At 35.4% G+C, this 22,278-nt stretch overlaps 1 protein-coding gene across 2 annotated transcripts in view; it reads right to left on the bottom strand.

Annotated features, from left to right (window-relative positions):
- Positions 1–981: 981 nt before the first annotated feature.
- PGR (progesterone receptor) overlaps positions 982–22,278 on the bottom strand; it is an 81,890-nt gene continuing 60,593 nt past the window's right edge. The window contains exons 5-8 of one of the 2 annotated variants that reach the window (XM_036745314.1): positions 13,586–13,730; positions 11,856–11,986; positions 1,927–2,084; positions 982–1,523 (exon numbers count right to left, since the gene is read on the bottom strand). In XM_036745314.1, the coding sequence (XP_036601209.1) occupies positions 1,368–1,523; positions 1,927–2,084; positions 11,856–11,986; positions 13,586–13,730 (590 nt within the window). In that variant the 3' untranslated portion in view covers positions 982–1,367. The remainder of the gene's footprint in view (positions 1,524–1,926; positions 2,085–11,855; positions 11,987–13,585; positions 13,731–22,278) is intronic. The other variant, XM_036745315.1, reaches the window with a different exon arrangement.

Raw genomic sequence — 22,278 nt, 5'->3', positions numbered from 1 at the left:
CATAATTAGATAATAGACAAGCTGCATATAGTTTGATTGTATCTTTTAAAACTCATGAAAACCACAAAGATGATAATTTTCATTAATTTTATACTCAGACATGAATATTAAATGTTTTTAAAAAGGAAAAAATATCCTTAGAAAAAGAAAGAAAAGCAGTCTACAAATATTCTACAAATATCTGGGTCAAGCTAAATATTTAGAGGTCATAAACTGGTAAAAATTACTATAATTTTATATAATTTATATAATTACTATAATACCATAATTGAAGATTAGCTTCAAGATACTTAAAGGCATGTGTATTTCTCCAATTTACTTTGAGTAGTAGGAGAGACATGTATCTGCTTCTTCTTCTCTTGGAACAATTTCTCTGGTGACTTAAAATATAATGAACCCACATTTGGTTGCCTTTTCAAGTCATAGGTGTATTCCACAAAATACTATAGTATGTACATTTTGCTTCTAGTTATTCTATTTGTATGCACTGTTTTATTCATTTATAAGGGATTATGTTTAAGATACAAGATCAGTGGCACTCAAAATTTGGGAGCTTTTGGGAAGGTGACAGTAAGAATAATGTAGATGCTTAATTTTGCTTTGGGAAGTCTTTGATTGGGAGGAAGAACATCAGATAGACAAGTTGGTACTGGATTATAATAGTAATGTGGGATGGTAAGAAAGGGAGGATCACACGAAAGGGTAAAAACAGAGAGTAAGAGTTCAGACATTGTAGGAGGAAAGCTAAAAAGCCATACATATCACTCCACCAAATAGCTAGAGGCCTACAGCTCCATTCTTAGTAACAATTTTGTTTGGTTTGTGAGTGTGTGTGTGTGTGTGTGTGTGTATGTATGTATGTATAAAACCATCAAGGTTTATGGCTCCTTAGTTTGAGAAATGCTAAGTTAGAACAACATTTTCTGCACAAGTAGTAGGCAAGTAGGAGGAATTAAAAAAGAACTAAATCGAAGCAAAGTGTGTAATGAACACTTTATTTTCTGTACATTTGTCTTTTAAGTTGAAGGTTTGTTAGATGTAATAGGGAAAAAAATTCTCTTTAAATTCTATGAAATAAAATGTAAATGAAGTTCCGCTTAACATTCAATTTTAAGTACTTTTCCAATCTTGTGAATTTTTAAAGAAAATAAGAGTACACAAAACATTTACAAAATGCTAATTATGCTTTATAAAGAAAACTCATTTGTGTTCCACAATATCTCTCTTAAAATTGCTCTGCATGTTATATTACAAATATAAGGCATTAGCAGAATATTTAAAAATTTTAAGACACCAAAATTTTGACCAAAACAAAACAGAAATTCCACAAAATGTAATCCATTTTTTAAGAAGAAAAAAATCAACATTCATTTTTTATGAAAGAGAAGAGGTTTCACCATCCCTGCAAGGATCTTGGGTAACTGGGCAGCAATAACTTCAGACATCATTTCTGGAAATTCAACACTCAGTGCCCGGGACTGGATAAATGTGTTCAAGCAGTAGAGATGGAGCTGTTTCACAAGCTGGTTTGACAAATGGGTAAGAAACAGGTAAGAAAAAAGATACAACATATCCAAATCCAGCAGCTACTTAAAAAAACACAATATACTGTCAACAGGCAAGAATATTTAAGGAGCATGTTAGGTAGGTAGTACCATAAATTCTCTCAGAGTCAGAAAGAAAAACATCTCTATAATATGGGAATCTTTTCATAGAGATTTTAAAAAGAATATTTTAATCATGCCTATGACAAAGAAATAGCATAAGCTTACAACAACATGGTATAAATAACTATACTTTTTGTAATATTTATACATAGAAGCTTTGGAGGAATCATGCAAAATTAAATTTGTTTGAATAATTAAAAAAAAAAAAACCAGAAATGCAGGAGTCAGCTACTGGTAATGTGAAAAGGAAAACACTTACATCATGCAGGGAGTCCATAAATCTTGTAAGCTGGTAGAAACGCTGTGAGCTAGCCACAACTCCTTTCTGCCTCAAACCAATGGCTTTGATGAGCTCCCTAATGTAGCTTGATCTCATCTCATCAAACTGGTTCTGACTTCTCAGCCCTTCCAATGGAACTAAAAGAAGATAATTATTATTGTGGGTAACATTTCTTGGAAAAAAATAATATATTAGACATTTTTTTGACACAGGAATAGTTAATCCCTGAATAATTTAGTCATGATTTTGCTTTTCTCTGGATATTTAACTATAGATTGATTCTAATTAAATAGTGAAGAGTGTGTTACATGGCTACATGAGGACATATGCAAGCTGCCTTTGGTTCATTAGACCAACTAGGTAAATCAGGGAAAGTTCATGTAGCTTTAAATTCCCAACAAAAGTCTGTAAATTATTTTTAAGTATCAGCTTTGTTATAAAAGATCAACTCTTAAGATCTAATTCTATCAGCATGTACTCTATGTACATGCTAATAAACATCAGAATAAAAGAATGGACAAAAAAATCAACCAGTCAACCTTATGCATGATTACAAATATTTAGATGGTTGGTCTTATGTTGATGTGGCCATTAACGCTTAATATTATTGTTGTTGTTTGGTTGTTTTCAGTGGTGTCAGACTCTTTGTGACCCTACTTAGGGTTTTTGTAGCAGACATACTGGAGTGGTTTGCCATTTCTTTTTTCCAGCTTATTTTACAGATGAAGAAACTAAGGCAAACAGGGTTAAATGACTTGCTCGGGGTCACACAGCTAGTAAATGTCTGAGGCCAAATTTCAACTCAGGAAGATAAGTCTTTTTGACTCCAGGGCTGGTACTCTATCTACTGCTCCACCTAGCTGCCCATTGAAGCTCAATAAAGAGTATTTACTCTTATAAGCTGCTCACATGTTCATTTGCATAACATATGTGAAAAAGATTCATTAAACACACAATTGGGGGCAAGTTTCTGTGTAATTCAGGATATACCAAAATGGTATCTTTTATTAAATAAAGATAAATAGCTAGCTTTAGGCAAATCTAAAAAATGGAAAATAATACTGTCCCTCATAATAGTAGTAGGAAAATAATATAGTTAACTACTCAACACTTAGAGAGTGTTACTGAAATTCCATTTTATAATATATATTAGAATATTTAATCAACTCTTTATCAATTTAAGTGAAAGATTTAAAAATAATACAAAATTACACTAGTTTAATGCACTTGTGAGAAATCCTCTATTATCTTTTATCTATTGAAGAAAGAAGTTCTAGTTTTTCTTTTTTAAATCTGCTTTGGTTTACTAGACATGCCCATCCAGCTCAAATTTTCTATAATCTTAAATGTAATAAGATGTACCACTAAGGCAGAGAAGGTCCCTTTAAGAAGTGATGCAGATACCCATAATAGAGAGGTCCATAATGGCTAGGATAATTTCTCTCTGAATTGGCAACAGTCTATGGTGATCATGGAAGTGAAAGTATATCTAAATTGTTATCTCTTTGTCACAAATCTATTACAGTGACTCCACTCTACTATTCAATTGCTGCCTCCCAATCTAAGATTCAAAACCTAACAGTACCAAGCTAGAAATTGTGAGGTCAAAAATGGTAGTGAATGAAACAGGGACCCTTGATTTCATCGGTGTGTGCACTCCCTTGAAATTCTAATTAACAGAGATTGAAACCTGCTTTTTGACTAATATACAGTACTTATAAGCTTCCAGGGCCATAAAAATTCATCACTTGGTAGTTGTCTTTTGATGAACGACTACAAACTCAGTTCTGATTCCATAATGCCATGTCTAGCTCCTCTTTCTTATTTCTACTGCAATCACCCAATTTTAGGCCTTTATCTCTTTCAATTCAATTAATTCAATTCAGTTGACTAGCCATCCCTGATGCTCTATACCATGCTATCACATAGCTGCCTCCTAACTCCACTTTTGCTGGACCTTCTCCAATGGTAATTTTGTCTCAGAACTTCCATTTCAGGAAAGGTCCCCAGACCAGCCATTCACCATTCTATGATCTTAGCCACCAAGTTCCCCTTATGATTTCCTTCTCTCTTTCAAGTCCCCTTTTATGTGTTGTCTTCTCCCATTAGAATGGAAGCTCCTTGAAGGCAGACATTGTGATTCTTTTTGTTTCCATTTGTATCCCTAGCACATAGCATGGTGCCTAGTACATAGTTAACACTTAATAAATGTCTGTCATTGTGGGATCACTATGCACAAGATATTTTGCCATATATTATGCATATAAAGAATAAAATGAAAATATAAATAACTATACTTTAAAATAAGTTGATTTTAGAAGGAAAAGAACACTAACTGTTAAGAGATCATGGAAGTCCTGTGTGAACTAAGGGGCAGGAAATCAAATGTCAAGCACAGGGAAAACAATTATGCCAATTTGAGGAGTATAGTGAAGTATCGTAAATTGAATATTAGGAATATGAGTAGTATGAATTGAGTATTACGAAATGAATCTGAAGAAAGAGACTGGAGCTAACCTGTTGAAAGCTTTAAATGTGTGGCTGAGGAGTTCATATTTTATCTTTGAGATGAGAGGGAAATATGAAGACTAACCCTAACCCTTTCTTAACCCTTAATAGTTTCTTTTGGGGAAAAAAGGATTTTTGTTTTATAATAATAATTTCCCAATAATCACTCCACAGAACTCACCCATGTAACAAAGAAAAACAGTTAAGCAAAACAAACTGACACATCAACCATATCTAATAGCATGTATAGCATCCTACATAGCACCTGCCACCTCTCTCCTGAGGAGGGGGAATGTTTCATTCAATTCCTCTTGCCTTGAAAATTTCAATAGCCTTCTAATTGGTTCTAGGCCTTTAGTGGATGCTGCCATCTTCCATACAGCTATGAAACTAATATTCCTAAAGCACAGATCTCACTGTGTCACTTTCCATTGCAAGAAGTTTTAGTGGCTTCTCCCTGCCTTTATGATAAAATATGAATTCCTTTAAGGTAATCTTCCTAAAGTGCAGGTCTGACCATGTTATTTTCCTATTCAATAAACTCAGTGGTACCCTATTTCCTCTAGTATTGAAAATAAAATCCTTTGTTTGACTTTTTCATAAACTGGCCTTTATTCTAGCCTTCTTATTATACTTTATTCTATCTCAGGTGCCCTAAGATCAATGATAGGGGTTTCTTGTTGTTTTCAACAAGACCCTCCATTATCCTTCTACATATATATATTTTTTTCATTAAAAAGTTTAATCAGCAAAAATCTTATTTCTATCACTCCCACCCCTTCAAATGAGAACTAAAAGGAAAAAAAACTGTACAAACATGTAAAATCAAACAATAACTTTCCATGCTGGCTATATTTGGCCATGTCAAAAAAAAAACATGTGGTTCTGTACTCTGAAACTTTCACTTCTCTGCCAGACAGTGGGTAAGTTGGTTGGAGGTTGGTAGCATGTTTCATCAGCAGTCCTCTGAAATTGTAGTTGGTCATTATGCTGATCAAAGACCCTAAATGCTTCAAAGTTGTTTCTATTTACCATATTATTGTCGTTGTATAAATTGTATTCCTGGTTCTGCTCACTTTATTTTGTATCAGTTCAAACAACTTTCTCTCTTCCCAGGTTTCTCTGAAACCATTCCCTTCATCATTTGTTACAACATAATAGTATTCCATCACATTTACATGTCATAAGTTGTTGAACCATTCCCAAATTTATGTTCCCCCTTTTGCCACATCAAAAAGAGCTTTAAATATTTTTATTAATATTTTAAAAGATTTTTGCTTATCATTAGAGTCTGTTTTTCTTAGGACTAATCTCTCCCTTAAACTCTCTTCCCTTCCTTCTCCTCTCTCCTTTTCCCCTACTCTTCCTATTTCCTTGCAGAATGAAAGGCAGGCAGCTTTGGTATTTTCATCAGGAATGATTAAAAGTTTTTTATTAAAGATCTGTTTTTCCCATTTAGCATTATGCTTAGTTTTTCTGGGTTATTCTTGTCTGTAAGCCTATATCTTTCCTTCTGGAATATTGTATTCCAAGCTCTCTGCTCCTTCACATGGTGGCTACTGAGTAGTGTCTGATCCTGAATATGGTTCCTTAGTATTTGAATTCTTTCTTTCTGGCTACTTGCAGAACTGTTCTTTGACCTGGACGTTCTAGACTTGGGTTAAATGTTTCTGGAGTTTTAATCTGTTACCACTTTCAGTAGGTAATTAGTAGATTTTCCTATTTCTACTTTGCCCTCTGGTTCTATGAAATCTGAGCAGTTTTATTTTAAGACTTCTTGAAATAAAATGCCTAGGTTCTTTCTTGGGTCATGGTGTCCAGATAATTAAGTCTTTTCCTCCTTGATCCATCTTCCATGTCAGTTGTTTTTACTATGAGATAACTTTACATTTTCTCCTATCTCTTCAGTTTTTTTCAATTTTAAAATTAGTTTTATTTAGCATTTTATTTTTCCCCAGTTACATGTAAAAACAATTTTAACATTCATTTTTAAAACTTTGAGCCCCAAATTCTCTCCCCCTTCCCTCCCCACCCCCCTTATTGAGAAGGCAAGCAATTTGATATAGGTTATACATGTATATTCATGCAAAACACCTCCATAACTGTCATGTGAAGGACTAACTGTATTTCTTTCCATCCTATTCCCCCTCTTGTTTATTCTATTTTCTATCTCTTCTTTCACTCTGTCCCTCCTCAAAAGTGTTTTGCTTCTGACTACCCTCTATTATGTTAATGAAAATGGGAAGATCCTTCCTATCCATTAATAGGCCTGTGTGACCTGCCTGAGTCACATAAGTCTAAGTCACATGGAACCTGTGGTGGGAGGATCTTGCTAAACAGATGGAGCAGGAAAGGTTGGAGCAGGAAGTTGGAGTCAGAGCTGGGAGAGAGATGGTGGGAGTGGCTGCTTGGAGAGAGAGAGAAAGAAAGAAAGAAAGAAAGAGAGAGAGAGAGAGAGAGAGAGAGAGAGAGAGAGAGAGAGAGAGAGAGCAGGCAGCAGCTAGAGTGAGTGGGAGAGGAAATGATTTTGCTTAAAGGAGTCTATGGGAAGGCTTGGGGATGGCAGTGCCCCCTGCATTGATAGTATCTATAGATTTCTTTGTTGCTATGTTGGATTTGGCTTTCTGGTGTTGGAATAAATGCTTTGGTTCTGTCTTTCATGAAGAGAGTCTATTATATTTTGTGATTCAGAACTACTCTGGCATGTTCATAGCCGCTGCTGTGGGTATTGCACTGGCACTACACCCCCTCCCCCAATCTGCCCTACCTTCTATCACTCCCCTCTTCTCTTATCCCCTTCTCCCCCTACTTTCCTGTAGATTTATCCTGTAGACAGATTTCTATACCCAAATGAGTGTATATGTTATTCCTTCTTTGAGCCAATGCTGATGAGAGTAAGGTTTATTCACTCCCTCTCACCTCCCCTCTCTTTCCCTCCACTGTAAAAGCTTTTTCTTGCCTCTTTTATGTAAGTTAATTTACCCCATTTTACCTCTCCCTTTTTCTTTCTCCCAATAAATTCCTCTCTCACCCCTTAATTTTGTTTTTAAGATATCATCCTTTCATATTCAACTCACACCTATGCCCTCTATGTATATATTCTCCTTCTAACTACCCCAATATTGAGAAAGGTCTTATGAGTTACAAGTATCCTCTTTCCATGTAGGAATAAAAACAGTTTAACTTTAATAAGTTCCTTATGATTTCTCTTTCCTGTTTACTTTCATCCTTCTCTTGAGTCTTGTATTTGAAAGTCAAATTTTCCATTTAGTTCTGGTCTTTTCTCTAGAATGCTTGAAATTCCTCTCTCTCATTGAATGTCCATTTTTCCTCTCATGGATTTGTAAGGCCAATCAGTAAGTGAAAGATCTTTCCTGCCCATTCAATAGGCCTCAGGTGGGGCCAACAAAGGGAGAACCACAGGCAGGCAGCAGGTCCAAACCTCTGTGATGTCAATCAGGGATTAAAGACTTTTCCCACTCACTCAATAGACATCAAGAGGGGCCAATTAAGGGAAGCTTAATTAGAGGTTTGTTTGTAGGCAGGTCTAATCCCTTTACTTACTAGGCACTAAGCCTCAGACCCACACTCTTTTTCCATTGGGCATGAAGCCCTTGGGGCCCTAAAAAGAGTACATATACACCCAGAAGGCTACCTTAATAATTGAGAATTCAAAAGTCAGAAGGAAGAATTCAGAATCCAGCCTAAGGAGGAGAAGTAAGAACTCTAGGATGACAGAGCTGCAAAAAGAATGCTGGAGTGGAGAGTGGAAACCAGGAAGCTGCAGAGACCAGAGAACTGAGGAGGGGAGAGGAGGAAGGCAAGCAGACAGCTAGGATTCCTGAGTGATTATTTACAGGAAGGCCCTAGCAGGGGGCTAGGTAACGGGATGACTTCGTTCCTTGCTATAATACTGTGTTATAATTCCCTTGTTGCTACACTGAAGTGGGCTTACTGGTTTTAGAATATAATTACTGCTATATTGAATTGGAGTTATTGGTCTTGGGATTTTATCCTTTGGAGTCTAAATAAATGTTATACTTCCTCTGCCTTCTACCTAGAGAGTTTTTCATACTTTGCGATTCTGAACCATACAGGCATGTTCATGGTCACCCTTGAGGTCATTAATCTTGCCTTACTGACGCAGGATTATACTCAGTTTGATGGCTACATGATTCTTGGTTGTAATCCTAGCTCCTTTGTCCTCTGGAATATCACATTCCAAGCCCAAGTCCTCTAATGTAGAAGCTGCTAAATCTTGGGTTATCTTGACTGTGGCTCCACCATACTCAAATTGTTTCTTTTTGGCTGCTAGCAAAATATTTTCTCCTTGACCTGGGAACTCTGGAATTTGGCTATAATATTCCTGGCAGTTCTCATTTTGGGATCTCTTTCAGGAGGTGATAGGTTCATTCTTTCAATTTCTATTTTACCCTCTGGTTCTAGAATATCAGGGCAGTTTTCTTTGATAATTTCTTGAAAGATTATGTCTAGGTTCTTTTTTTGATCATGGCTTTCAGGTAGTCCTATAATTTTAAAGTTATCTCTTCTGGATTATTTTTCCAATGAGATAGTTCATATTATCTTCTATTTTTTCCATTCTTTTCGTTTTGTGTTATGATTTCTTGATTTCTCACAAAGTCATTAGCTTCCATTTGTTCCATTCTAATTTTTAAGGAATTATTTTCTTTGGTGAACTTTTGGACCTCCTTTTCCATTTGGCCAATTCCGCTTTTTAAGGCTTTCTTCTCCTCATTGGCTTTTTGTACTTTTTTTTAACCATTTGGCCTAGTCTGTTTTTTAAGGTGTTATTTTCTTCGGTATTTTTTGTGTCTCCTTTACCAAGCTGTTGACTCATTTTTCATGATTTTCTTGCATCACTCTCATTTATCTTCCCAATTTTTCCTGTTTCTCTCACCTGATTTTCAAATTCCTTTCTGAGCTCTTCCATAGCTTGAGACCAATTCATACTTTTCTTGGAGGCTTTTGATGTAGGAGCTTTGACTTTGTTATCTTCTTCTGAGTGTACGTTTTGATCTTCCTTGTCACCAAAGTAAGTTTCTATAGTCAGAGTTTTTTTTTCCATTGTTTGTTCATTTAACTGTTTGTTAAAGTAACACTCTGCTTCCAGGTTGGAGGATACTCTCCAGGTGTCCCAAGGTTCAGGGGTTTTGTGCAAGCTATTTTCAGAGATATTCTAGGGACCTGGAAGTTTTCAGCTCTTCCAAAGTGGTATGACCTAAGAACAGGTGCTTGCTCCTCTCCTGGTCTGTGCTCTGGTGTGTGAGTGAGCACAAGTATTCTTTTCTGTCCTGGAACTGTGAGGGTGGTTCCCTTTCCACTGCTGCCACAAGCTCTGCTATGCTAGTACTCTTCACCGCTGGGATTGTTACCTAGGACTGCAATCTGGATCCAAGTATGGGTGAAACAACAAAGTCCTGCCTTAGTGCTAACAAAGAGACCCCTGTAAACTCCTTCTGGCCCATTGTTTGACCCCCTTATCATCTGTGGGTTGAGAGCTACAGAAGTAGCTGCTGCTGCTGCCACAAGCTGATTCAGTCACTCCCAAGGCCTGCTCCTGGTTTGCTGGGGCCAGGGCTGTGCTGGTGTGGCCTGTGCTGCCCTGCACTCCACTCTCACCCAGGTGTGACAGACTTTTCCTGCTGACCTTCTAAGTTGTCTTTGGTGCCTGTGGGCTGAGAAGTCCAGAAACTACCACCACTGCCAGTGATTCAGTTGCCCTGAGGCCGGCTCTTGGTTTGCTGGGGCTGGGTCTATGGTGGCCCAGCCTATGCTCGACTTCGTGCCTCTCTCACTTTGGTGCAACAGACCTTTCCTCTAAACCTTTCAGGCTGTCTTGGGTTGGAAATTTGTTTCACTGTCTTTTTGTGGGTTCTGTCGCTCTACAATTTGTTTCGTCATTTTTAAAGGTATTTAGAGGGGCTTGGGGAAGAGCTCAGGTGTCCCTGACTTTACTCCACCATCTTTCAATTTTTTAAATAATATTTCTTGTTATGTCATGGAGTCATTGGATTCTATTTAGTCTATTCTAATTTTCAAGGAATTTATTACTTGGGCAAGGTTTTTGTACCTCTTGTGCTAAGCTTCTAATTCTTTCTTCCATAGTTCTCATTTCTTTCCAATTATTTTCCTCCAACTTTCATATTTCATTTATAAAAAATATAGGTTGGGTACAGATTGAACCAGAATTCTTGTAAGAAATGAAGTAAGACTTTTTTTATTTGCTAATTCTTCCAGCCTGACTTCAACTGACTGCAACTTTGATGTTAGTGCTGGGCACTAAGCACTTCTGGATTGGTCCTGTCACAGCTTTATGGGGGCATTAAGAGTTATGCTACTGAAGGATCTTAGGGACAGATCATACTCAGGACATGTAAATTTTCAGTACTTCCAAACTGGTCTGAACAAACACTAGACTGATGCTAGACTCAGACATTATCAGCCATCTGAGAAATTCTGCTAGTTCAGTGCGAGAACTGTACGCTCCTCTTTGGACTGGAATTCCTATCTTGGTTATTCCTTTGCAGGCTTTGGAATGGGTTAGAAATTGGAACCTAGACCTAGCTCTGCTCCTGGAATCTGAGCCACACTATTGTGGTTGCTTTTGAACTCATTCCCCATGCCATATGCATTCCAAGGTCTGTGACTGCTCCTTGGTCAAGAATGCCATTTTCAGGCATAAGACCTTCCTTAGTTAGCCCTGTGATACAGAACTGGGCAATGAAGCTACCAGTTGGCACAGTGTTCATAAGACCTCTGGATCTGTCCTTTATGCTAACCTGTGCCAGAAAAATGACTCATAACTTTTCCTTTGATTTCCTCATTAGAATTCAGTCCAGTACTTTATCTAGAAACGTTTGGAAATTTTGTTTTGTTTTGTTTTTTGAGGGAGGATGAGCTTGGGTAGGGGAAGAGGGTAGAGTGGTGGGGAGCTTGCTGTGCTGCTTTTTGCTACTTTCATCTTGGCTCTCCCTACTCCATGCATTTTTACAGACTATTAGTCTCCATGATCTGATTGTGAAATCTCTAAAATTCCTTCAAAGTGCAACTCAAATGCCACTTCTTGTATTGGGCCTTCCTCAGTGCGAGTGAATTTCCACTACAGCCCCATCCCAACAACACCAATTACCTTGTATTTGTCAAAATGTTGTTTCTCTTCAATATTCTAGAAGTTCCTTTAAGGTAGAGACTTTCATTTTTTGTCTGTGTTTCTCTAGTGCTTTGCACAATGCCTGGTTTAATGTGTGTTTCTTGAACTGAGTAAAATTTTAAAGGTAGTTCTCTTTTAGAGATACTATAAATGACCTCTATACATCAAACAAGTCTTATATTATCTTATATTTGAATAATGAACCCTAAGAGAAGAGTTAATTACTCACTTGTATTGAGAAGCAATAACACTTTCATACAGAGGAATTCTTCTTGGCTAACTTGAAGCTTGACAAACTCCTGTGGGATTTGCCACATGGTAAGGCATAAGGAATAAAATGATGAATCTTTCATTCGCTGTCTTGCACCACCACAAAAAAATAAAAACAAATAAATAAACAAGAATAAAAAACAATACAGCATCTCAGACAATCAAACATTATAATATTATCAGAGAATGTGATACCACTAAACAATTTTGTCTATTTTTGCATAAAAGGTCCTTGCATTTACAAACAAATTGAACATTCTGAATTTTAGTCCAACAAAAATGTGTTTCACAAAGTAGGGAAATAATGTGTTTTATACTACCTAAAGCTTTGATGATAAAGAATTTTCAGATTCGGGTAAATCTTATTAGAAAGTTAGAAATGTAAGTGCAGAAGAACAGTTTTTGCAAAGGTAGTCAAGCAGACAGAAAAAATTCTAAAAGTCATTAGTTACACATTCTATTGAATCATAATTTTAAGTACACAGACCAAAAGAGGAAGGGAGAAAAATTCCAATAACTGTAAATAAAGAAGCAAGTGATTCTCAGTAATAGCAAAAATTAGTATGGTTTGGGGGTACAATAAGGAGAGTAGAGTTCCTAGAGTCTGGAAATCGATAAATTACTTCATAGGATGATTTTCAAGATGGGACCCATAGTTCCCAGTCGCAATGGTTGCATATATCAATGTAATGCAATTAATTTGACAGAAATATTCATTTTACAAAAATGAGCCTTATAAACATCTTTGTTTGGGTAACCACATAATGGTGAGAGGACACAGAAAATTAAATTGGCATAGGTTTGTAAGTTTAAAATAATTTATAAGATCACATAAAAATCTGAAATTTATGGTATTTTGCTTTGGATTTTTAACATTCCTTTTGACACCTAGGTAGTATAGTGCTTGACGTAGTTAGGAAGACCTGAGTTTGCATCCTACTTTGGATACTTTCTAGCTGCATAATCCTAGGCAAAGTCACTTAAATTCTCTCAGATTCATTTTCCTCATCTGTAAAATGGGCACAATAACAGTACCTACCTTATAGTGTTGTGAAGTTCAAATAAAGTTATGGAAAGTGCATTGCACACCTTAAAGTTTATATAAATATAATTTGAAAGGTCACTTTTAAGACAAATGAAACAAGCAGAATTAAATTAGCAATTATAATTTATTTTAATAATAAAATTATTTTGTGACAAGATTTTTCTTCATGATAGATACTAGGAGCATTACAGAAATTTATATATTGCTAAATTAGTTTAGTTATTTTTTCTCTCATTTTCTTTGGAGTCTAATCTTTCCAGTAAAAAAAGTATTCCTTTTAATGTTTAACTATATTTTAAGTTTTTAAAAGACAAAGTACTCCTGCATTTTCTTTTTTATTAACTTTAAATAACGATACTATACAACTAGAATTATGTCTTAAATATTTCAAATTATATTTAAAATATTTTAATTGAGAAAATTTCTTAAAACTCAGATATAACAGATGAAAAAGAGAAATCTTGGTCATCTTAATGTAAATAAAATGTTTTTCAAATTATCTTCTTGAAAACCATTCTCTTTGTGATAGTCGACCCTTTCAGCAAAATCTTCATTATTCAGCATGTTCTACTTGGAAGAATTATTAAACAAAATGAAACTTTAACCATCTCAAAAAACTCTTAATAGGCAAGCGCTATACTTACTCATTAAGTATCAGATCAGGTGCAAAATATAGCATTTGGCCACTGACATGCTTATATGATCTCCACCCCAGTCCAAACACCATTAAACTCATCCAAGAATATTGGATGAGAGTTATCTGATCATCAATATGTAAGTTACGGAATCCTAGAAATCAAATGCAAAATTAAAATAGGCTAAAAAGAATTACATTATGTTAGAAGAATTAAAAACCACTTGGAGTTCTTATCAAGTTATATGAGTTGTATTGTAGTAAAACATTATCAATACTGATTTCACAAGCTATGATGTTACAGTACCAAATACCAATCGCTAATAAACCCAACTGAAAAACAAACACAGAAATGAAGAAGTAATTTTAAGTTGGTAATTGAGATTTTGCATTTCCGTAAGCTACTTGACATACTTTCTGAAACTACTATCTACTACAGCTACTTCATTCGAATTCAAGGTTCAAATCTATTTGCAAGTGATCTGTTGTCCCATGCACTGCTCAAAAAGTTTGGAAAAAAACTAAAAATTGCCACTAACAAACAAACAATTACTACTAGTCAATAGAGTGAAGAATTCCATTTCTTGAATGATGTTTGAAATCTCAAGTCAGGGAGTGAATTCTGCGAAAGATCTATTGGTCCCTACTCATAAATTTAAAATATCTACCATTTCTAGTGGAGGGGCATACAAGAAGAAAGGAGTCTTGGGTCTCTTTTTATGTCTTTTGTTACAGGGTAGAAGGGAAGAAGTTGGGATGTAAGGAAAAAAGTTCAAAACGGTAAGAGGAGGGAGTAATTCCTAAGAACTAGAAAAAAACAGTATTTCATAGGAGTGGCAACTTCTTCGACTCTCTTCCTTTACACTTCACTCAAACCTAATTAAGTGCACTTATTCTGTGTTCGTATATGGCAGATGTTATTGTTCAGTTGGTTTTTAGTCATGACTCTCCTGGCCCAGTTCGGGTTTTTTCATGACAGATACTGGAATTGTTTACCATTTCCTTATCCCCCTCATTTGAAAGATGAGGAACTTGAGGCAAACGGAATTAAAGGACTTGCCAGGGTGATACAGTTAGGAAGTATTTGAGGCTAGATTTGAACGTAAGTTACACAGCAGCAAAGCTAAAGTTTGTTGAAATACCTTAAATTTCAAATACACCAAATTATCAGCAATTATTGTCTGTGTTGGTAAGCAAAATGGCTCTTAGCACTCAGTTCAACCAAGTGCCCTTGAAGAGTTCGGCTTTTGTTTTCTTTGAGTAATTCAGTATATTTCATTGAGTCTTACTAGGTGCTAAACCCAGGTGCTAAGCCTATGTGAGTGTGAAGCTCCCAGGGTACTAAGGGGAGGTGCTAACTCAAGAGCCGATCATAAGAGCCTAAGTTCTGGTCATTCAGATGATGTTTGATGATGTCCGAAATGCTGTAAGAAGAGAAGACAGAGCCATTTGCCCAAGGGCTCCCACTCTCGGTGATGCTGATGCGGAGGCTTCAGGCAGCTGTAGCTAAGAGCCCTCCAGCTTGTAACCCGGATGCTGAGACTTTGTTAAACTCTGGTAACTATGTATTAGGATTTGAATCAGACAAAGTCTGTCTGTTGATGTTTGTACTTTGTTTGTATTTTGCTCTGAAGTTCAGGGTGCTGGTTTTTTCCCCTGAACTAAGTGAATGATATTTGTATGCTGGATTAAAGTAAGCTTCTCAACCCCTTAATGTTGCTTTCCTTAGTAAAGCAGGTCAAAAGAACCTGGGCTTTTGCAATGTGCTGATAGCGTGCTTGTTGTTGGGCTTGTGTTGGTCTCTTCACCCCCACAACAGCTGCTAGCTGGATTGTTGAAACATTGTCTTATCTGTATAATTGCACTGAATAATTACTACTACAATTACTTTCCCCTTTACAGTGTTTACCAGTGATGAATTTGGCAGTACTAAACTGACTTCAACATTTCAAATACAGTTTTATGTATATCATATATTGTTATATTCCTATATAAAAAAGGGAACACTGAGATCAAATTCTCCTTAAGATAATGATTGGGTAAACAGGGTATTTGGAATGATGGTCAAAATGACAAGATTTCATGTAGAGAGGTAACTGATGACTGCTAATTGTTTAGCCATGAGTAGAAAAAATTATCTTTTCATCATAAGTAGTTTTACCCATTAATTTCTTATAAGAGCACTGTCAAAAGGTGTCCAATCTCAAAAATAGAAAAGGCTTTAAAAGGTATAATTCTGGAGATGACTTGTGACCTGCTAGGTTTCCCCCATCTTATTTCTTTCTTTTAGTCACAAGAATGTAAAATGTTATGATGCCATCAAAAGATTAACTTTGTGAAGAAATGCAGTGTTTGTTAACTTTGGGGACAACAGTGGTGGTAGTGGTGGTGGTGGCTGGATTGTAGTACTCTTTGCATCATGAATACTTTGACTATAGGTTAGGGATCTTATGGTAGATATGGGAAAAATTGGGACTACTGTTTGCAGTGGCCTAAGTATTGTTTAGCCAGGGGAAGTGTGGTCTGGATTACCCACTTACTAGTGGACCATTTCTGGGAAACCAGAAATTGGGTAAAGTACAGCACTGTAGATTAAGTTCTGGACATGAATAGAGTATCTTGATATATGAGTACCTGACCAATTATTGAGAAGTGGTGGGGAACATCATATGATGTTCAATTGTTACAAAGTAAAGCAAGAGCTAAGCCTCAATAAAGAAGTAATAGATTTTAATGAAATAATAATGAGATGATAATCGTAGTAATCATAATGATAACAACAGATGATGTTATTATTGTTATCACAATTTTGGCTGTAGCTACTGTCATAAATAAAGACAGTAGCAAAACAAGTGAAATAAGCACAAAAAAGAAACAAAGTATACATGCCACCATCAAAATATACTGGAAAAATATTTAAGTCCATCACAGATAGGAAGATGACATTCATCTAAGAACATAACAAAAACTTATTTTCTTTGATTGTGGTATTGGGAAAAATATTTCTAAAAGAGATTAGAAAAGCATATATTAAACTCCAACTTATATTTCAAGTAGGCTTCTCTGTCATTTCTATCAGCTTTCTTTGAATATTTCAAAAAATTTTAGAAGAATTTTAAGGAACTTTGATCAGGGACTTAAGGGCCTCTTTTTTCAATAGTGATTTAAAAATTTTTTATTTGAAGGAAAAACTATTACAGAGGCATTGGAATGAATACTTTAGATTATATTTTTGTTAAATTTTAACCCCAGAAAATGAGGCAAAGCATAGGGAAAAGACAAAATTGAGTACAGTTTACCTAAGTGCTAACCACGAAGAGTGGTATGGACAATCAATATACATAATTTTAGAAAGGTGTAAACAATGAAGAAAATAGATTTGGAACTAAGGAATTAGAAACAATATGGTTCTATAATTCTATTCTTCATATTACATCAATGTATTTGACCATTCCAAATGAAAAAATACAAATAAAGAATATTCAATAACAAATGACAATTACTTGTAATTTTGATAAAATTATATGAAACATTCACTTTGTAGGAAAACGTGTCTTATGGAATGAAATACATTGGAAAATTATAAACAGAAATAAAACTGCCTGCTAATAGGATGTCCTCATCTTATTATGGAATTGTATTTCAAAAGCTCATTAGCAGACTGGTTGGAATTGAGGACATATTTTGATAGAAACAATGTTATAAATTGTGAATAGGTATTCCTAGGACAGCTCACAAATGCCTATTTAACCCATGTTTAACCCAAAAAATAGCTTAAATGATATATCTATTTATAATGAAAAGCAGAAGACAATACAAATAAAACAAAACAGAAAAGCAGCAAAATTTAGAAACGTTTTTATCTTTGTGCTTAAGGGGAAGCAGGTTTAATTAAAGGAATATGAATTAATTCTAGAATAGGTGTTTTGGAGTCTATGGATTTCAAGGGGGCCATGAACTTTTGATGGAAAAAGAATACATCTTTATTTTCACTAAAATCTAAATGAAATTTAGCATTTAATTATTTAAGAAGGGGTCCATAGACTTTCCCAAATGGAAAAAGAGCTCAAAAACACAAAAGATTAAAAATTCCTATTCTAGAAGGTTGAAGAGAAAGATATTTCCTTGCTCAAAACTCATTAAATTCTAGCCTAAAGATTTTCTTTCTCAAATACTATTCTTTGATTCATCTCCTCATTTCCATCTTCCTAATGTCTGTCCAGCTTAATTTCAATTTTAAGGAATGAACCCTGAACCAAATATTGTAAGAAAATTGTTTCCCCCTCTCTCTCTCACCCCAATCATAATAGGTACAAAAATACTACAAATGGCATATTGTGACAAGTAGAAGAAAAATCATTAAGTTGAGAAGTTAGACCTAATAAAGAAATATGCTCCCAGGCTATAGAAGCTAATTTCAGTGGTTATGTCGTTTCATTGCAAAACTTTTGCCTTTGCCTTTCCTTCGACGTAGTTGTGTCACTAGCATGATTCATGCCTATCAACTATGCTTGGGTTAAATAACTGGATCACAAAAGGAATGAAGAGAGGGAAGGCATAAAGAGATAAGATAAATTTTCCTATGTAGCTGGCAAGCCTCAGAAGAGAAATGAGACAAGATGAAATGGAGAGACATGGACATGGAGCTATGTGATAATAAAGTTTGGTGTATTATGGACTGATTGAATTACCAGACCCTAAAAGTCATTTTTAACAGCCTCGATGTCATTAATGGTTCAAGTAAAATATAACAGAGAAATGCAAAATCCTACACTTGTGTTTTAAAATAAATCAGCTTCTCAAGAACAAGATGTGGCTACATCATATGAAAAAAGATCTAGGACCTTTAGTGGACTGCGATTTTGATAAATCAATAGTGCAACATAATAGTCCTAAAAATTATGCTAACCTGGCAGCATTAAGAGTGTCAAAGTGTTCCAAATATATGTTGCAAAAAAGGCGAGTCTTAGTTTCTGGAGGAAGCTTGGGATCATTTAAATACTCTATATTTTTTTCTACATAAAATACTGCAATCCAAACTGCTTTCTTTCTCGCATTCAATTCAGGGGTCAGGTTTTAAATCTAAGTGTGTCCAAGATTTTTTTAATGTAAAAATATTACAGGTTGTTCAACCAATTATATATTATTCTAGACCATAAGACTCTCCATTCACATGGTTTTTCCTCTGTGGATGGTGAGGTCAAGCTTATTCAAGTGATTATGGATCTCTTCATAGATCTTGCAATTTTCTAGGACTTGATGCAATAGCTAAAGTGCATCTGCATACGGGAGAATTGGCAGGACCTCATATTATATAGGTAACAACTCTTTCATTTGGACTCCATTAAATATTCTTAATTTCTGAGGCAAAAACACCTGTTCGTGGATAGCTAGGTGGCACAGTGAGTAGAGCGCCAGCCCTGGAGTCAGGAGGACCTGAGTTCAAATTTGGCCTCAGACACGTCACACATTTACTAGCTGTGTGACCTTGGGCGAGTCACTTAACCCCAATTTCCCTGTCTTCCCTCCTCAAAAACAAAACAAAACAAAATATTCGTTCATTCTTATAAGCTTAGCTCAAATGTTGTCTACTCCAAGAAACTTTCTCTAACCTCCCCAATGTTGTATGGAGATAAAAGCTCTGATCTTAGAGTCAATCATAAGACTGGGTTTAAATCCTGTCTATGATACTATTTCCTTAACTTCGCTGAGTGGAGCCTCAGTTTCTTTATTCATAAAGTTGGGATAATATACTTGTACATAAATCATCTAACAGAGCTGTTGTGAGGACACCATTTCTAAACCTTCATGTATTACATAAGCATGAATTATTGTTATTATTAGCACCTAATAAATGCTTGTTCTCAAGAAAGAAGAGAATATTCTCATCTTGACACCCACAGCATTTGGTTTGTAAAAGGATATCTGAAATAATACTAGAGCTTCAGCCATTTCTCTGCAGTTTTGGGAATGCTTTGAGTACTACTGGTTTGAAAGGCAGCATGGCGCAGTGGATAGTGGCTCTGTGCTTTTCTCACATAAATTCCTGTCTGGAATACACCTTTTCCCTCCTCTACCAAGTGAATTCCTGTCTGTCCTTTAAAGCCGAGGTTAAATACTTCATTAGTATGCCTTTCTAGAATCCTTTCCATCTTCCAGCTTCTTCGTTAGAGTTAATATTGTCCTCTGGGCCTCTCTGATGTGCTTCTCATATATTATTTTGTACCATAATTTCTCAATGTATGTGTCATATGCCCCTATCAGCCCATAAACACAATAAGTATTGAAATTATGTTTTATCCAAATTTTGTATCTCTCAGAATGTACAACACACAGTAGCTTTATGTTTGGTGAAGTGAATTGATGAAACTGACACAAAATGGGTATAGTGCCTACACAAATCCTTCAATATGAAAATGACCAACTAGGGATGATAAGAACTGAGATGATAATGGAAAATAAGTGGATCCCACTCCCCATTTTGTTTCAACGTCAGGTAATTTACCAGAGAAAGAGGCCCTCAAATCCATCAGGCAAAAAATTCACCACTTTGAGTCATTTTACATATGACCAAACTCTCTTATTAGTCACAGTAGTATTTAAGGACAATAACCTGGCAAATCTTTTTAACTCATCTCATTGACCAATACAAATAAAAATGCTTTAAAGAATGGATAAGAACAGTTTTCAGCTTAAATAGCTCATCAGATACGGCAAGAAATCAAACATAAGTGTTTTCCAAACTCCATCTAGCTGTTAGGGTGAACATTCTCAATTTCTCTTAGTGTACTCACTCAGTAAACAAGCTTGGCAATGTAATACATTGTTGTCTGCTTACCTCTTTTAATACTTGTCTATGTGTATCACCCCAGTGCATTCTGGGGATGTGGAACTGGACTTGACTTGCATGGCTGAACATTTTTGAGAATGACCACAAGAACTGAGACAGTTTGAATGTGACATAACTTCCTTCAAATGGCATAATGAGCTTGCTGCCTGTACTTCAGGTTGCTTATTAAAGGAAATTGTAATTGTAATCCAGAAATTGTAAACCATACATAATCATTGTAATAATGTCAGGTGAGGCCATTTACCAAGATAGGATTGTTCCACTGCTTGTTGTTTCTCAGGACTAGGCCTATCTCTGACAACTTGGATGAAGGTAGTAAATGTTGTCAGTAAGACTATAAAAGTTTATTTCCATGCTATTTCTGGACCTTTCCTTTCTAACCCATTGGATCTGATCAACTAATTTAACAGGACTTTGAAACTAACTGAAACAATGCAAATTACACATTCTTAAACATTTTTTCATGTGAAAATCATCTTTAAGTTCTATGCTGAGAAGATTCTCTTCAATAGTTTTCCTTTCCAGGTATAATGGAAAGTATGGTGGACTTAGTCTTGTGAACACTCGGTACAAACCACAACACTCATACTTATCAGCTATATGATCTTGGATGACATCCTTTACCTTCAGTTTCCTCAACAGTAAAATGCAGATAATAATACCTGTAAGTATCCCATGAGGCTGTTGTAAGGAACAAATGAGATAATGGAAGTAAAAAACTTTGCAAGCCTTAACATATGATCTAAAAAGCCATTACTTGATGTATTTCCTCTACCCCACCCAACACACACACACACACACACACACACACACACACACACACACACACACACACACCAAACAACCTTTAGGCCATGTTACTGTTCTATAAAATTTCTATACCAAAAGGGAGTCCAAAAAAGAGACAACAGATAAAAAATCAAATAGTATGTTAATAGCACATATAATTCTTCAATTTTATAATTATTCAGGTCCAAAATAACAAGAGTTTCTGACATTTTTCTTCATTTCTTGTGCAACAGGAAAATCTCCATCATGTTTGTACTATGTGGCAATTGTGGTATTTCTACTGGGTTTTAAAGAATTAGTATAACTTTTTACATAGCATTAAAAAAATGGTATGAATCATTGTCATGTGGTGTGGCCATGCCAAGGCTTTCTTCAAGTATTGTGAGTAAACAAGAGTTGATTATATGGTTATCTAAATATATATGTAGGTCACCAATAAGTGAACATTATTTTCATCTGATAACTTTTTGGTGTTTCATGTGACCTCTTTTCAGATCCTAGTTACTTGTTATACAAAACTTTCTAGTAACTGGCATCAGTATCCGTCTCAGCTGGGGAAGCCAAATTATGTTTTAAAACAAAGTTACTTTGACCCTGAAAGATAATATTAACATACTGACATGCATATCTGGGAAAATTTTGTTTGCCCCAATTTCCTAACAAAGAAACTAAGTGTAGTATTTTAATACAACAGTTAGGAATATCAGTCTTTCAAAGCAAAATTGTGAAAAGTATTTTTAAAAATAGGCAGAAAATGTTTTCACTAAAATTTTAATGCAGTTAAAATGTGGAACTCTGCACTTCCACATCTCCTTATTTTTATTTCTACTTCTTTCTAAAGAGAATTTGTAAACTACAAGCTACAGAATTTGCTGGTAAATTTAATCTTACTATGTAAACAATACTTAGGGACGGGGATGAATACTTTTTAGTTAATAGGTAAGATTCTAGTCACTGGGACGTATCAAACATGTTTTCTCACATATCATAATTAGACTTGTAAATAAAATTTGGTATAAATTAATCACGAGGCAAAATTTACATGTAATATCTTTCTCACTTCT

The sequence above is a fragment of the Trichosurus vulpecula genome, chromosome 2 (assembly GCF_011100635.1).
Source record: "Trichosurus vulpecula isolate mTriVul1 chromosome 2, mTriVul1.pri, whole genome shotgun sequence".
In the NCBI taxonomy this organism is placed as follows: domain Eukaryota; kingdom Metazoa; phylum Chordata; class Mammalia; order Diprotodontia; family Phalangeridae; genus Trichosurus; species Trichosurus vulpecula.
Note: the sequence above shows the minus strand (reverse complement) of the source record. Positions and strands in the feature narration are given on the sequence as shown.